We start from the raw sequence: 15,909 nt of genomic DNA, 5'->3' as shown, positions 1-15,909 counted from the left end.
CAAGGCCCTGGTGGATATCCTGATAAATATGGAAACTCCATCTTTATTGGCCGTATAAACAACTCTGGTCTGTACATTCATTTCATACATCATAGTGCAGGGGACGGGGGGAGCCAGAGGGCAGGGTCCCCCAGCAGCACAGCAGCTCAGCCCCTTCTCCTCCCCAGGCCCCATTCCTTCTGTGCCAGCCAGGGCAAGGGGTTCCTGTCCCCCGCCATAGCCAGGGGAAGGGGGTCGGGGAGAGAGCACGAGAGCTGGGATCCAAACACTGACGCAAACCAGGCGACTGGAACAAGCAGCAAGCAGACGGCCCACACCTCCAGGGGACAGTGGGAGGGCAACACCGGGAAAGGGAGGGCCGAGGCAGGCCACCCGGGCATACCCGCGGGGGCGCCACACCTTCCCCACACACTCTTGGCACCAGGCTGTTTTGTGGGGCTGCAGAGACAGGAGCCGGGCATCTCCCAGACCTCAGAAGAAAGAACAGTGACTGTCCCTGGCCACCAGGAATGGGTCAGGACCAGCAAAAAGGCTCACCCCAAGCCCTGCCAGCAGGGGCTGGAGGAGGGACAGACCGGAGCAGGGAATCTCTGACATTCAGCGGAGAGGTCCTCGGGGCACAGCCACATCTCACGGATGGCTAGGTGTCCCGTGGGGGATCTGGCCGTGGCTTCGGGCTCAAGGAAAGATATTGTCGCTTAGTTGTGGCCCTGGGACTCCTCCTTTGACCAGGGAGCCAGGAGTCTGGTGGGGATGGCACCTTGGAGCCATTGGCAAAAAACCAAGGTGCGCACAGCCCGCTGGCACATCCCTGTTGTACTGGGGCTTTGGCCCTAAGTAATGATGATGAAGGGGGCACCGGGACCAGAGAGGCAGATGCCAGGCAGCTGCCAGACTCAGCAGGGACTCGGCCTGGCATTCCGCCAAGGCATGAGGTGGAACGAAGGCCTCCTCGAACCCTGGAAAAGGGGAGCAGGGGAAGGAAGAAGGCAGGAAGGAGAGGCCACGAACTGGTAGATGGTCCCGGCAGGAGGAGGAAAAAGGGGTGCCCACAGAAGCCCTAGCCGCTCAGAGGGTGCAGGTCCACTTTGACCTTCTCCCCACTGCTCAGCATCCCAATGGTGGGGAAGAAGCCTCCAGGGGGCACGAGAGCATCTTTCTTGCCGATGATTTTGCCGTTGCGGGTGAAGAACACCTGTGGGGACAAGAAGCCAGGAGTGCCTGAAGCATTCTGCCAAGGTGCCCACCCCGGCAAGCAGGAGAGAAGAGCAACCACAAGAGGGCGTGCGGGGCTGGCAAACGAGAATCCCTGCCCCGGCCTCCTCGGACCTTCTTCTGCCACAGCCCAGCAAGAGTGCAGGGGCTGGGCCCAGGACCCCCCCCCCCAATCTCTGAGTCCCTCTGGGGCCCCCCTCAGACCCACAGCCACCCACACGTACCACCACCTTTTTGCCCTCATGCCCTTGCTCCATCTCTTCTCCATCCTCCTCCTCCTCCTCCTCTTCCTCCTCCTCCTCCTCCTCTTCCCCCTCCTGGTGCAGGTACATGACATTGCGGACGGCCCGAGGCGTGGGAGACAGGATCACTGTGTCACAACTGTCGTCACTGTCTCCTAGAAGAGCAAGCCGGGTGAGCACAGCCTGGGCCGGGCGCCTGCAGCCCCCCTCCCGTCGCCTGCTCACCTTCGCTGTCCAGAATGTAGTCTCGAGGAAACATGATCCCGCAGCCCATGATGTCTCCTTTGTAACATCGAGGCCCGAAAGGATCCCCCACGCCGCTTCCGTGGAAGATTTTCCCGTCATCTGAGTAGAGGCCGGAGGGAGGGAGAGAACTCACTTGTAGGCCGGGGCCTGGCCGGCTTCTCGGGTCCTCCAAACCTCCGGGAGGATTCTGCCAGCCGGGCAGGCTTCACTGTCCTCGTTCTAGCAGTGAGGACACAGCCAGGCCCATCATCCAGTGACTGGAGGACTAAGGCCCCGGGCACTGGCATGAGCAGCAGAGGGGCAGGCAAAGAGGGCACGGCCCCTCCAGGGAGCAAAGGGGGGTCCAGCAGGGCAGCGCTGGCACTACAAGGTTAAAAACAGGCCATATGGGGGCATCTGGGGGCTCAGGGGATGGAGAGAGGAGGTCCTGGGTTCAAATCGGGCCTCAGACACTAACTTGTTGGGTGACCCTGTTCAAGTCACTTGAGCCCCGTTGCCTGCCTAGCCCTTGTGTTTTGGAACCAATACCCTGGACGGATTCTAGAATGGGAGGTGAGGATTTATCAAGATCAAACAGGCCAAATGGAGTAAGGAGCTCTTGGTATAAGGAAAAGCTGGCATTTGTCAGTTTTGTAAAACCAAAAAAAGGAAATTTAAAGCAAATTTTAGAAGAAAATTCCAGATTAGAAAAGTGCCCAAAGGAGTCAAAACCCAAGAGGAAAAGGCAGACTGTAAGAGCATGTGGGGAGAAGGCCAGCTCAGAGCCCTGGAATGTCCCAGAGCTCCCCCTGCCCAGGGCTGAGAGGAAACCCCCCATGCTCGGAGAGTCAGGCAGACACATGGGGGGGGGGGGACATAGAAACCAAGGTTTCCCTGCACCAAGGCCAACCAGAGGAGGGAGGACGAGGCCCCCAACCCCCGGCCCAGGGGCCCTCTAGTTACCTGCATGGTACGCCACGGAACCTCTACTCCAGCCAGGGTGCCTATTCTTGGGATAATCCTGGCCAAGGCAGGAAAAGAGAGGTCTGGGGGACGGGGAAAGGGGCAGGGCTCTCCCCAAGCTTCCCTCCCCACATCTGAGCCTCGTGAGAAATGCCGATGGGCAGTCAGCCCCAGCCAAGCTTCCCCAGGGGAGAGCGGGTGCCCTGTGGACGCCAAGGCCTTGCTCCTGGGCCTCAGAAGCGTCTGTGCTCTCCCCGCCACCCCTCTCCACTGGGGTCTCTCCTCACCTTTCTCGCCAGCCCCAAGGCAATGTAGCACTTTTCCCCGGGGTCGACTATCTCCACCTCAAAGTAGTGGCTTCTGGTGCTGAGCGGGTGGCGGGCCTGGGCCAGCCCCACATCAATGATGCTCTTGCCCTTCCCCACATACTCCAGCAGCTGTGGAGGGAAGCAGGCGCTGCCAGGGTGCTTGACGATAAAACCCAGCCCAAACTGCCAGTGTGAGCCTCCTCCCAGGACACAGTGCAATCTCAGGCACACCAGGGAGCCAGGGGAGCAGAGGCAGCAGGCAGAATGACGATGACACAGGCCTGCTGGCCCCCCCTACAGTCCCATACCCTGCCCCCTCCCAGGGCTGCCCAGGGCAGTGGCTGAGCCACAGGAACCTGCTGCTCATGCCGCCGCCTTCCGGCCAGGCCAGCCAGCTTCTCCTCGGAGAAGCTCTAGATGGGGGGGAGGGCACAGGAACCCAGGCAATGCACTTGGGGCAAGGGGATGGGGGAGGCAGTGCCAGATAGATGCTGGGGAAAAAGTCAAGAGCAGACCCTGTCTGGGCTGGGGCTGACCCGATTGGCTCAGGGAGAAGCCAAGGGGATCTGGACCCTGGAACGCCCAGGCCCACTCAAATTCAAGGCAAGGCACGTTGTGAAACGAGGTTTTCCCCACCCTCATGCCAGCCGCCCTCTACTGCAAGCCTTAAGGGAAGCAGGAGGGAGGACGTGCTTGTGGGTTCTTGGGGCTACTCAGCCCCACAGTGGCACTCCTTGGGCGTGACAGGACACCCTTACCCCACGCTGGGTGTGTTGACTTATAGGCTGCCATGGTAACAGAGGACTATGACTCATCCTCTTCTCCCAAAATTACCTGGGATTCCTTAATCCGTTTTTAATTAGCCAGAACTACCCTGATGAGAGCCACCTAAAAAACCACTAACTCTCCCTCCACCTGGTCCTGGACCTCCTTGGCAGGGAAGCCTTCCACCTTCCCTGTGCTCTCATGGCCTCAGCCAGGGAAAGATCTCCTGTCTATGAAAGAACATCTCTGTCTCCGAACTGCAGAGACAAAGGAAAAAGGAAGCAGTTTCCCCTTAGCCTTCCCTTTCTGAAGCTCAAGGGACCCCCTTAGAAGAAAACGGGGACTAAGAACAGCCCCAGCCAGCGAGCTCTCCATCCACCTCCAATTCACAGGAGCAGCCATTCGACCAGCTTTTCCATGCAGACATCCTTGTTCTATCAGAGCAGCAATCCTGCTCTGCACCCCAAAGCTTCTCCTTCCTTCCCAGCTGGGCTCTCCCCTCCTTCATTTGGTTTTCCTCACTTCTTTTTTGTCTCAACACCAATATTCTGTGCCAGACTGCTCTCACTTGTTTCTCTCCCTCTTCTTTCCCATCAGGCTAGGCTCCGTGCCCCCTTCCTCTGGATTTCCCAGCATCCAGCCCTTAGGACAGGGCTCTGTGGGGCCAGCAAGAAAGGGAGTAAGGAGGAAAAGAGAAGAAAGGGTGGGATGAGGAGTAGCTATTTTCATCTCCCAAGAGTAGCCCCCAGCCTATCATTTCCTCCCAATGCTGCAAAATAGGATGGGGGACCCCACAGCTGCCCTTAACCACACCATCAACTGGCCCTAATGTGGGAAACACAACGTTCCCTGGCCCCAGGGCCAAGAGGCAACTAGTCCAGACCCTAATCCCTGAGAAAAGTCCGCCCCCAAATTCCCTCTGCCCTAGCTAGCCCTGGGGAGGGCAGCTGTTGTAGCTCAGTCCAAGGAACATGAGACTTTATGGACTAGAACAGCTAAGGAAATCCCATAAGCCAGGAAATGGGGAAATCAAAAGGTCTCTAGATGTATATGGAGTGTAATAACAGAGGCAAGAGGAATAGTCTGCAAATGCTGACCCATAAATCCTTCCCAAGTACTAGAAAACCTAAACAGTCATCTCTTCCGTGTTGAACTCGTTGTCTGGGACCTTGGACTTTCCCCTCTCTCAAGAGAAACCAGCAACTTCTCATGAGTCTTTAAGTAAGGTACCCTAAGATCCATCCCCCTTCAACCAGTTCAGATGGCTCAAACACTGAAGGCATCTGGGCATGGTGGGGGAAGCAGGAGAATGCCCACGGCATCTCTTCTAATCCCCTGTATTTCCTTACCACGATGAGGACACAGATGGACAGGGTAGGGGTCTCTTGATTCTATCCCTCCCCCTGCCCAATGCAAACAGAGAGAAGATGGAAGCACCACACTAGGCACCTTCTTGTCTCCCTCCTGTCTTCTCTCTCCACACAGACCCACATGCAGATGTATATATGCATGCATGCATGAAGCTTTGGCAAGTGTGTCAGAGAGGGAGCTATGCAGGTTCCAAATGGAATGTATGGGGAGGCTTCTTGGAAGAGGTGGAATCTGCTTTGTACCTTAAAAGATGGGTTGAAACAGGTGGTGTTGGAAGTGGAGGGGCACAACATTCCCGGAACAAAATGCAAAGATGTGTTCAATGGGGAGAGTAATTCAATTTGTCTGAAGCCTAGAGTATGGCACAGGACTAGAAAAGCAAGATGTCGTCAATCTATAGGCAAAAGGCAAAAGAGAACACCTTCATCACTGATGGATGGATGATAGAAAGATGGATGGATGGATAAGCTCAATAGCACTAAGGCCCACATGACCCAGAAAGCACAAGCAATGGGCCTGTTGCTACAGAGAAAATAGGCAGAAGAACTGAGAACCTTCTGAACCCTATTTCCCTCCCTGCCTCCCACCCCCAATCCATCACCACCTTTTCTGCTCCTTTCCTTTCCTTTCCTGGCACCCACCCTCTTGACTATGCCAGCTCAGACTCTTAATCTCCCATGACAGAAGGGATAGAAGACACCATGAATTTGCTTTCTGCTGAGCAGGTCAGGCTTGGACATGGTTTCTTCCTGGGCTGGATCTCCAAGGAGGGCCCCTCCTCACAGCCTGCAAGCCCGGGGGGGGAGGGGGGGAGGGTAGTGCTCATTCCATTTTGTACAGTGGAAGCGGCTATCCTATGACTAAAGAGCTTCAAACAGGAAGAAAGAATGAAGGGAGTCTAATCCCCCAGCTCTGCCCTCTGAGCAAGAAGGCAGGTGTGTCTGTCTTCCCAACCACTTAACATAGAAATTCTCAGGCAAAGTCAGAGCTTGGGGCCATGGTTTTATAGGAGGGAAAACTGCACCCTACCCCAGGGAGCAAGAATCACTGACTAAGCAGAGAAGAGACAACAGGGACCAACAAACAATTTCCAAAAGGTGAATTCACCAAGTTAGACATGGGCCAAATCACAAGCAGTAAGGAAAGTGCATTTAAAAGAGCTCCAAACTATGCCCAAAGGACTTTAAAATACTGTCTGTCCTTTGATCCAGCCATAGCATTGCTGGGTTTGTACCCCAAAGAGATAATAAGGAAAAAGACATGTACAAGAATATTCATCGCTGCACTCTTTGTGGTGGCCAAAAATTAGAAAATGAGGGGATGTCCCTCGATTGGGGAATGGCTGAACAAATTGTGGTATTGGATTGGGATGGAATACGATGGAGCTGAAAGGAATGATGAACTACAAGAATTCCATGTGAACTGGAATGACCTCCATGAACTGATGCAGAGCGAAAAGAGCAGAACCAGGAGAACACTGTACATAGGGACTGATACATTATGTCACAATCTAATGTAATGGACTTCTCTACTAGCAGCAATGCAATGATCCAGGACAATTCTGAGGGACTTCTGAGAAAGATGCTACCCACATCCAGAGAAAAAACTGTGGGAGCAGAAACACAGAAGAAAAACAACTGCTTGATTGCATGGTTCTATGGGAATATGATTGGGGATGTAGACTTTAAAAGATCATTCTTGCAAATAGTAATAATATGGAAATAGGTTTTGAACAATGAAATCCAGTGAAATTGCTTGTTGGCTCCAGGAAGAGAGGGGAGGGAAAGAACATGAATCATGTAATCATGGAAAAATATTCTAATTTAATTAATTAAATAAAATTTTAAGATATACAAAATTAAAAAAAAAAGAACTCTGAGGTTTCAGCTTTCATCACACTTTGGTAAAATGTAAATGCTCAACACTGGAAGGTTTGTGTGGAAGGGTTTGTTAATGGAAATGCTGCAGAGAGCAATTTAGAATTAGGCAAAGAAAATGACTAAATTGTCCATCCATTCCCTCTGACTTGCAGGCTCACTACTTTTCCAAGAAAGTCAAAGATTTAAAGAAATGATCACTATGCCATGATATCCAGAGCAGCACTCATTTGGGAACAGAGAACTGGAAGCAAAGTGGGCCGCTATCAATCAGGAGATTATTAAAAGAACACTGGGCAGGGGAAGAAAAGGAAAGAATGTTTCAGATTTTCTTGAGAGGAGCCCAAAAAATGAGCTGAAGGGAAAGGAGAAGACAGGCTCTCAGGTGAACTCCACTGATAAAAAAAGCTAAAAAAGAGAGGAAGCTGGGAGAAAGGTGAGCTAAGCTTAGAGACTCAGGCTTTATCTTATTAGGAAGACAAAGAAGAGGCTGAGTAGAATCCTAAGCTCTAGCTACAGTCTAGCAGTGTTCTCTACACAAGAGGCATGTCATCAATGCCTGCCTATGTGGGGCCAAAGACACAAGTCACCATGCTGACAGGAGATTCAGGGGCCAGAATGCTCATTCTAGCTCTGCCACTCACTTGCTCTTCAAGACTCCAAGGATTCTAGCCTACAATGCTAATTGCAGGGTTCTCTCTCCCCTGATCTGGCAAAACCAATGGACCCCTTCTCAGAATCACATTTTTAAAGGCATAAAATACATAGGATTACAAAGGAAAACATTACGTTCAATTTAATTATGAAAATATTTTTCAAACAAGGCTGTCCTGAGCTCTCTCCCTGAAGCCCTTGGGGTCCCCAGGTCTCATCTACAAGGACACTTGCAAGAGGAAAGATGCTGGTTGTTCTAAGTCTCTATCAAGAGCAAGAGGCAATGAGGTCACAAAGAGTATGTCTAGAGCTGATAAACAGTAAGGCCTTACCAAGATAGGAAGCTGTAAGACAGGACTTAAAAATAGGAGAGGCAAGAACATGGCCAGGATGACTTCTCCCAGGCCCTTACAGATGAATAACCCTTTATAGTCAGTAAGACTGTGGTAGAAGTTAAAAGGAAAGAGAATGACTGTATTGGGGATCAGGGATAAAATAAAAAGGGTAGCAAAATTTCAGGCATTAGTGTGGGCTGAAGAGAAAAAATGACTCCAGAATGGGACTGCTGCACTGCTGCTCCCAAAGAAGGGTGGGAATGGCTGAGAAGAGCCAAGCTCAACAGCCCACACCAGAAGGAAAGTGTTTTTGGACCTGCAGGACTGCTGGGGAGAGCTGGGGGGAAGGGAGAGAGGCTGTGGAGGTAGGAAAGAGGGAAGGTTATTTATAACTGTGGACAGGATCCTCCACCAATGAGAAGGATTGGTTGGAAGGAGCTGGGGTGCTTTGAGAGGGAGCAGGGGCAGGTCCAGGCAGGAGAGGGCAGCAAGAGGATGCCAAGGAAAAGTCAGAGATGCAAACTTGAAAACTGGGACACCTCCCTGGCTTTGTCCCAAGCTCAGCTCCGAAGACGTGGTCAAAATGATGGTGGGAGCAGGAAGAGATGAACATGAGGGTCCCAAAGGGGAGGGTATCTCAGAAGGCAGCAGAGGACTTCTGATCTTCAAACCCCTACACTGGATGGGCAAGGGGATCCCCACCTTTCCTAAGTCCAACTCGCCTAAATATGCACTTTGCAAGGATCTCACTTCTACTGTGTGTGCCATCACCAAATACTGTCCTGAGAACACTGTGGTTGCTGACAGGGATCCTGATGAGGAAGGTCACTTCCACTCACCTGAGAGACAGAAACAGAAAGAGACAGAGAAAGAGAGGAAGAGAGAGTATGTGTGTGTATACACACTTCAGAGAGAAGCCAAACTAATTCTGTCTCTGCCTACAGGAAGAAGGATGATACAGAAACCAAGCACTGTCCTTTTGTGTCTAGAGGAATGGGGGTCAGAATGGTCTCACAGCACTGAGTAAGGAGAGTGCAAAGCAGCAGTGTTAAAGAATTTTAAAAAATGGGGTCCAGAGATTCTGCCTCCAAATAAGCTTCCTACCCATCACACCAAAAATGCTTCTCTAAGCACAGACAGGATATGGGGACCTTGGGTAACCTGATGCTAAAGGCACTAAGGAAGACATACATAAAGAAATGGTGCTGATTTCTGGAGCCAAAGAACTAAATCAAGTTCCTGCCATCACCCTGCGTATGTATTAGGAAGGAGGCAGGGAATTCAGCTTAGGTCAGCACCCTGAGGGCCAGGGATCCTCTTCTCCAAAGATCCTAAGTTCTTCTGCCACTATCCTGAGCAGAGGTCCTTGATCCCTCCTTCACATCCACCTGACCTCCAAGGGCTTCACAAGGAGGGATATCAGACACAACTGGACAACCAAGCTACACCAGCCTCCAGCCTTGCCATCTTCCCAATTCCACCGCTCTGTGCCCTATCCCAGAAGCGGGCCTCTACTCACCGTCCCACATACTTTGACATCATGCAACCGTCCCCACTCATCCTCATAGCTGTCTACCATCATCACGCTGTCATCTTCCTCACTGCCCAGCTCAGCATTCAGGTGCAGCCGCACCTCCTCACCCAGGGAGTGCATGCCCACTGCAGGGAACAGCCCATCCGGGGACACAGGCATAATGGTAGAGCCCACCTGCAAGAGACAAGATGGGGCCCGCAAGGTGTAAGAAGAGGGGCGGCCTGCCTTGCCCCTGGCGCCAGACTTCAATAGTGCTTAGAGCTTTACAAATGCTTTCCCCCCCAATACCCTAGGAGGCAACTAGTGCAGATTACTAATGAGGAAACTGAGGCTCAGAGGGGGCCACAGGAAGCAGTCAGAGCTGCCACTCAAGGCCATGCCCTCGATACCACATAAGATGGGTCAGAATGGCATCACCTGCATTCTACAGATATGGTGCCCAAGGCCTGGAAAGGCTGAGCATATTGTCCAAAGTTCAGGACAAGGACACCATCTGTAAACTAAGCATGCAGTGGGAAAAGTCCTGGGTTGGAAGATTCCAGGAAAGAAATCTCTAGACTGAGAGCTCGATCCATCCATCTTCATTCCCTCCCCCATAGCCTTCTTCTGAAGAGGGTAAAGGAGACAAAATGTACAGAAAGGAAGGCCTGAGCCACCAAGGGGTTTCAAGTCTAAAAGTGCAAGAAGGGCACATGGTCTCAGGGAACACGTGTGGCCTCTGCTCCATTCCTCTTCTGGGAAATCCTGTCGAAGCTCAGGGAGGTCAGGGGCCTCTCTTCCCACCACCCCCAAACAGGATTTCTCTGGCCAGTGCCCCGGGTGCCATTCTGGTCCTCTCTCTCTGGGCCTCGGCCCACTGGAAGCTCTTTGCTGACCAGGTCCATGGCTCCTCCTCCAGCCTGATTCATCGAAAAGCTCAGGACAGAATATAGATGCAATACTGTCGAAGCTGCAGGCTAGAGGGCATCAAAGCTGTTCTCTGGGTCACTGGCAAGGGCCGACCCTTGACTCCACCTTCTGTCCCACAACACTTGGGGAGCCTAAAAGCCCTGGGGGGCAGTGACCTCTACTCACCCGCTTCCCATTCTTAGTAAAGAAGATCTGAGCTGTCTGCACATCAAAGGACACTGGCTCAATGCCACAGCCAATCCGGTCCCCAGAGCTACATTTTGTCCCAAACTGGCGGCCCTTGGCTCGACCACTATACAACCTACAGACAGATGGATAAATAAACAGAAAGTCAAGAGCTGAGTCATGGAGCAAGGGGCCCTTCCCAGACTGGTCCTAAGGTCATTCATTCTAACTTCTCCCCATGCCCCATCATTGCTCAGGCCAGCTGCTACCAGTTTCCCTGTTCATCTTACTATCCTGTCTTTCTCTTCACATTGGAAGTTCCCAGTGGTAAGAAATCCTTTCTCCTCTGTCCACTTTTGAGTGATCCTTCCCAGTATCCAAGGGAGAGGAAGTCTCATCCTATCACATTCTAGGGATGGTAGCAACACACCCACAACCACCATGGTCAGCATCCCATACCACAAAATCCCCCACTGCCCATCCTAGCTGAGAGAACTGAGAGCTACTCACTTGCCATCATCTGCATGGTAGGCAACTGAGTCAGGGAGCCAGCCAGGTTGGTGGTCGAGGCTGTAGTACTGAGGGACCAGCCCCACAGCAATGGTGCCCCGCACTCCGCTGTCCACGATCGACACCTGAGGGGGATAGGAATCTAATCAGCAGGTGCCAAGGGTGCCAGAAGTTAGAAGAACTAAATGTGAGGTGAATAAAAGCATTAGGAGCTCAATAGGAGCTTAGCTAAGGAGAAATGAAAGCTAGGAGGGCCAAAGGAAGAGATTGGGTAGGGAGCTGCCATGATAAGGTGCAAGGAAGCCTGGAGACAGTGGAAAGATGTAGAGAGAGGGAGATCAAGATCCAATATGCTTGGCTGAGAGGGTCAAAAGACAGAAAAAAGGCAAGTGTCTAGAACCCCAGATTCAGGGATCCCAACAGACTATAACCTGAAACAACAGCCTAATAGCACCAGTCCTAGAATTTGGTCAAAGAAGCCCACTGAAGCCCACCCACCCCTACCCATATCTCCATCACCTCAAAGTAATTGCTGTCCTTGGTCAGAGGCCTGGGAGCCACATAGCAGCCAACTTCTCCAGAGTTGCCATGGTAACTGTGGGGGGGGGGGGGCAGGGGATAAGAGGACAGCCATTAGTTCCAGGACCCAGCTCTTGGGGAAGGAGAGTTCAGCACCTCTATCCCTGACCAGCACAGAGAAAGGGGCAAGTCCTGAAACGTCAGCACAACATGAACTATAGGATATTCTCGAGGTCATCCCACCCTTCCCCTTTCTTCCATTCAGGATCTAATCCAGACCAGATCAGAGGAGGTCTGGCTTCTCCAGGGTCGCCAGGAAACACAACATGAAGCCTCCCTCAGTTGCCTATTTGGGATCTCACAACCCTGGCTAACCTCAATCCCTCATGTTGTAGCTTCAGCCCTTCTCCTCTGGCTCTCTCCTCAGTGGGTCTGGAGAATGGCTGGCTTCTATCTCTAGTCTCTGGACCAAACCTTCATTGATCTGAAGATTCAGGGCCCTCTCCTCCAAGCTAAATAACTCTATCTCCTTCCCCCTTCAGCAACAATTTAGGACTGGAAAAAGGGACACAGACGGGACAGAGAGAGAAAGCACAGACAAACACACAAGAGCAGGGAGCAAAGGAACAACATGGGAAGGGGGTGGAATATCTGAGTCTTGCCCAACAACGACTTCTGGATACACACAGAATTGCCCAAATCGGGAAACCCTTTGCCTCTAAAGTGTTACAACCTCTCCAGCCTGGCCCCTGAGACACTGGCAGAAGTAGACTCAAGAGATAAAGAGGGAAAAGATATCCTGGTGACAAGAAAACTTAAGTCCCCTTTTTGGTACAGGAAGCACCCTGATTCTGGACTGATCTTTCCCATCCTCTGAGGTCAGGCAGGGAGCCAGACTCTAGAGAAACCTTGAAACCCAAGAGAGGCAAAGTCTTAGGGAAGGGCAGAATATGCTGGAGTCCCACCTACAAGAATGAAAGCCAACATTCCCTAACCCAATTCCATTCCCAAAACTCAGGCAAGAAGGACACATGGGAGCCCTTGTTCACACCCACCTCAATGTGTCTCCCTCTACCAAAATGTGCTTGAATCTCTCCTGGTATCGGACGGCCCGAACCTCTCGGATCTCTCTTATTCGTCGCCGCCAGTTCAAGAACCGGTAGTGCAGGTTGAGGTCATCCATCTTGTTCACGTGAGCCAGCCTGCTATGGGCAACAAAGAATGAAGGGAGATCAGGGAGGTGGCACAAGCTGGCAGCCAGGAAGGTTTCAGGCCCATGATCCCACACCTTGAAGAGACAGTGGTTCTCTGGTCCCATGACACCCACCCCTTGCTAACAGCAAACCCTATGAACCCATTATCTAGCAGACAGGGGAGAGAGAAGAGAAGCCACTTTGCTCCTCCTGTGGTCAGTGCTAAGCACAGAACCCCCTAACACCTTCATCTGTAAAATGAAGGAACAGACTAGCTGGGTGACCTCAATGTTCTAAATTCTAGGATCCTACACTAACTCAGTTTCTGGTACCATCTAGTCAAAGGTCTGCACATACCAGGCTATCCCTAAAGCTTCGTCTCCAAGGCACCTCATCACAAGTTTGACCAGTACTCAGGAACAGGACACTTAAGATCTAACAGTGACTGTATCCACAAAAAAATGAACAGTAGGCTGCCCATTCTCCTAGGATTTGGGTACCCAAGACATCGTGGCCTAAATATCCTGCCCTGAAAGAATGAGGGTCCTATGCTTTCCTATGCCCTCAGGAGAAGAACACCAAGGCCTTCATAGTTCAGACCCTTTGGCCCTGAAGAATGACTCACCTACTTGCCCAATATTTAGATAGCCAGGACTCAATGGCTGAGATATCTTGGCCCTAATAAATGGGGTATCCCATTTATATAAAAAAATAGGGTATCCATACCCTACTCCTCAACAAAGATCTCAAGAGACCAGATACTCTGGCCTTGGAAAATGATCATGCTCCTATTCTGGTCATCTGGGACCTAAAAGTGCTGTTGCCTCAGCTCTAAAGAACAAAGATCTTTGACTTACCCATTCCCCTATATCTGGATATCCAAGACTTCAAAGTCCCAACACCTTGGTCCTGACAAGATCAGTCTCAATTTTCAGGACTTATCTCCTCCTCCCCATCTGGTAACCCCTATCCCTAAAGGTCCAAAGCACACTGGCCCACGAGAACAAGGATACCTAACCCCCCCCCCCATTCCTTCATCTCTGTCATACACTGGACTTCAGTCCTAGAGACAGGATCCCTGACTCCCCCATTCCCTTTATATCTGGGCCTCAGGACTTCAGAATCCAAACACCTGGGACTAGAGGTCCACTCCCCCACATCTGGGCCCCCAAGATTTTAATGTCCCAACCTCTACAGATGAAGGCTCCTCCACATATAGGCCCCCCAGGACATCAGCATCCCAACCCCTACAAATGGAGGCTTCCCCACATCTGGGTCCCCAGGACTTTAGCACCCTGGTCCCCAGAAGATGGGAGGCTCCCCACATCTGGGCCCCCAGGACATCAGCACCCCAACCCCAACAGATGGAGGCTCTTCATATCTGGCCCAACAGGACTTCAACATTCTGACCCGGACATCTGGGTGCCCAGGACTTCAGCATCTTAATCCCTACCAATGGAGGCTCCTCCACATCTAGGCCCCTAACACTTCGGGGCTCTTCCATCTACGGATGGAAGCTCCCCACATCTGGACCCCCAGGACTTCAGCATTCCGACCTCCACATCTGGGCACCCAGGACTTCAGCATCTTAATCCGTACAGATGGAGGCTCCTCACACACTACGCCCCCCCCCCCCTGCACACTCCACCCCCACCCCAGGCTCCTCAGCACTTTCACCCCACCCCCACCCCGCACATATAGCCCGTGATCCCAGTGACCCCCACAGGCACAGCCCCGGGGCCTGGCAGCCGCCCGACTCCCTTCCTCAATCCGCAGGGGCCCCAGGGCTGCTACCGGCTTCTTTTTGGCCCAAGAGGCGAAGACCTCTCCAGGGCCGGGGGGTGCCGAGTGGGCCCGCCCAGCCATCCCACGGGCAGCCCGCCCCCTGGTCCCCGCCTACCCCAACAGCCCTGTCCTCCTCCTCCATGGGCCTGCCAGACCCTCGCCACTGCCGGGACACAGGTAGCCACCGCCGACATCCGGGTACCCCGCCCTTCCTCCCGGGCCCGCACCAGCTCCGCCCCCCTGTCCACTCACCTAAGGCCAATCCGCGAGGCCGCGCTGACAGGCGCTAAAAGCGACCAATCCCGGAGTTGGAATGCGAGGGGCGGGAAGAGGAGGCGGGGTCTGGAACCTGAGTGCGAGAAGTCTCGGCGAAGTTGAGAGTAGCTGGGGCTTTGTCACGTGATGCGGGGCGGGCCGGCCGGAGTGAGGTGATGTCACAGCCCGATTTACCGGGCCAGCTCGAGAGAGACTGCGGGAGGGAGGTGGTAGGGGTGGTACCTGCGCTCTAGGGTCGGGACGGCCGGACCTCTTCTGCCCGGCGTTCCTAAAGCACTTTACCGAGCGCCTTCCCGTGCACTCCGCCATTCTCCTCCGTGGCACGCGGTCAGCCGTCGCCAGTGTAGACCGAAGCCTAGCCCTGGCGTCCTGCCCTGGGGTCTAGCCTGGTGCTGCGGCTGGGAACGAGGCACCTCCTCTCGGCGCGCTCCCGAGAGAGGAGCTGAGCCATGTGGTCATAGTCACTATCATTTCATTAATAACCGTATCGTTAAGTATGCGCGTGACCCATCCCGAGTGATGAGCAGCCCGGAACTCGGGAAGGTCTCGGGAGAAGGTGCAGATCGGCCCGGGGAAAGAGTCCGCTGCTCTAGGAGCTCCATCGGGTGACAGCCCCCCATCTGTGCCCTTCCAGGGCTGCCCACAGGCTCCAATGAGAGAACCTAGCCAAGCCACACCTCCTAGCTGAGGGACCCTGGGCAAGTCGCTTAACCTTGCTGGCCTCAATGCCCTCCTCTTAAAATGACCTGGAGAAGGACATGGAAACCCCCTCCACGAACTCTGTCAAGAAAACCCTAAATGGGGTCACCAAGAGTCACTTAGCGGCGGCGGGGGTAGGGGGTGGGGACCCTAGGCAAGTAACTCAACCTTGTTGGCCTCAGTGTGGTCATCTGTAAAATGAGCCGCAAGAAAATCCCAAATGGGGTCATGAAGAGTGGGACAACACTATTGTTTATCATCATCCTGTACATATAGAGAGTGTCCCAAAAGTCGTAGTGTAGTTTTAAGCTTTAGTTTAATTATAGATATATTGTTTTATTTCTCTGTTTTATAACCTCTGTAT

At 52.8% G+C, this 15,909-nt stretch overlaps 1 protein-coding gene across 1 annotated transcript; it reads right to left on the bottom strand.

Annotated features, from left to right (window-relative positions):
- Positions 1-23: 23 nt before the first annotated feature.
- On the bottom strand, positions 24-15,448 carry SPRYD3 (SPRY domain containing 3). Its single transcript, XM_056800622.1, has 12 exons — positions 15,354-15,448; positions 14,823-14,966; positions 12,648-12,794; positions 11,593-11,668; positions 11,074-11,198; positions 10,564-10,699; positions 9,475-9,663; positions 2,933-3,082; positions 2,646-2,703; positions 1,683-1,802; positions 1,440-1,612; positions 24-1,195 (listed from the first exon to the last, which is right to left on the bottom strand). The coding sequence occupies exons 1-12, from the start codon at positions 15,446-15,448 to the stop codon at positions 1,061-1,063; spliced, it is 1,548 nt and encodes a 515-aa protein (XP_056656600.1). The 3' UTR covers positions 24-1,060.
- Between the last annotated feature and the right edge of the window lie 461 nt (positions 15,449-15,909).

The sequence above is a fragment of the Monodelphis domestica genome, chromosome 5 (genome assembly GCF_027887165.1).
Source record: "Monodelphis domestica isolate mMonDom1 chromosome 5, mMonDom1.pri, whole genome shotgun sequence".
NCBI classification, from domain to species: Eukaryota; Metazoa; Chordata; class Mammalia; order Didelphimorphia; family Didelphidae; genus Monodelphis; species Monodelphis domestica.
The sequence above is the reverse complement of the archived record's forward strand: the minus strand, read 5'-3'. Positions and strand labels throughout refer to the sequence as shown.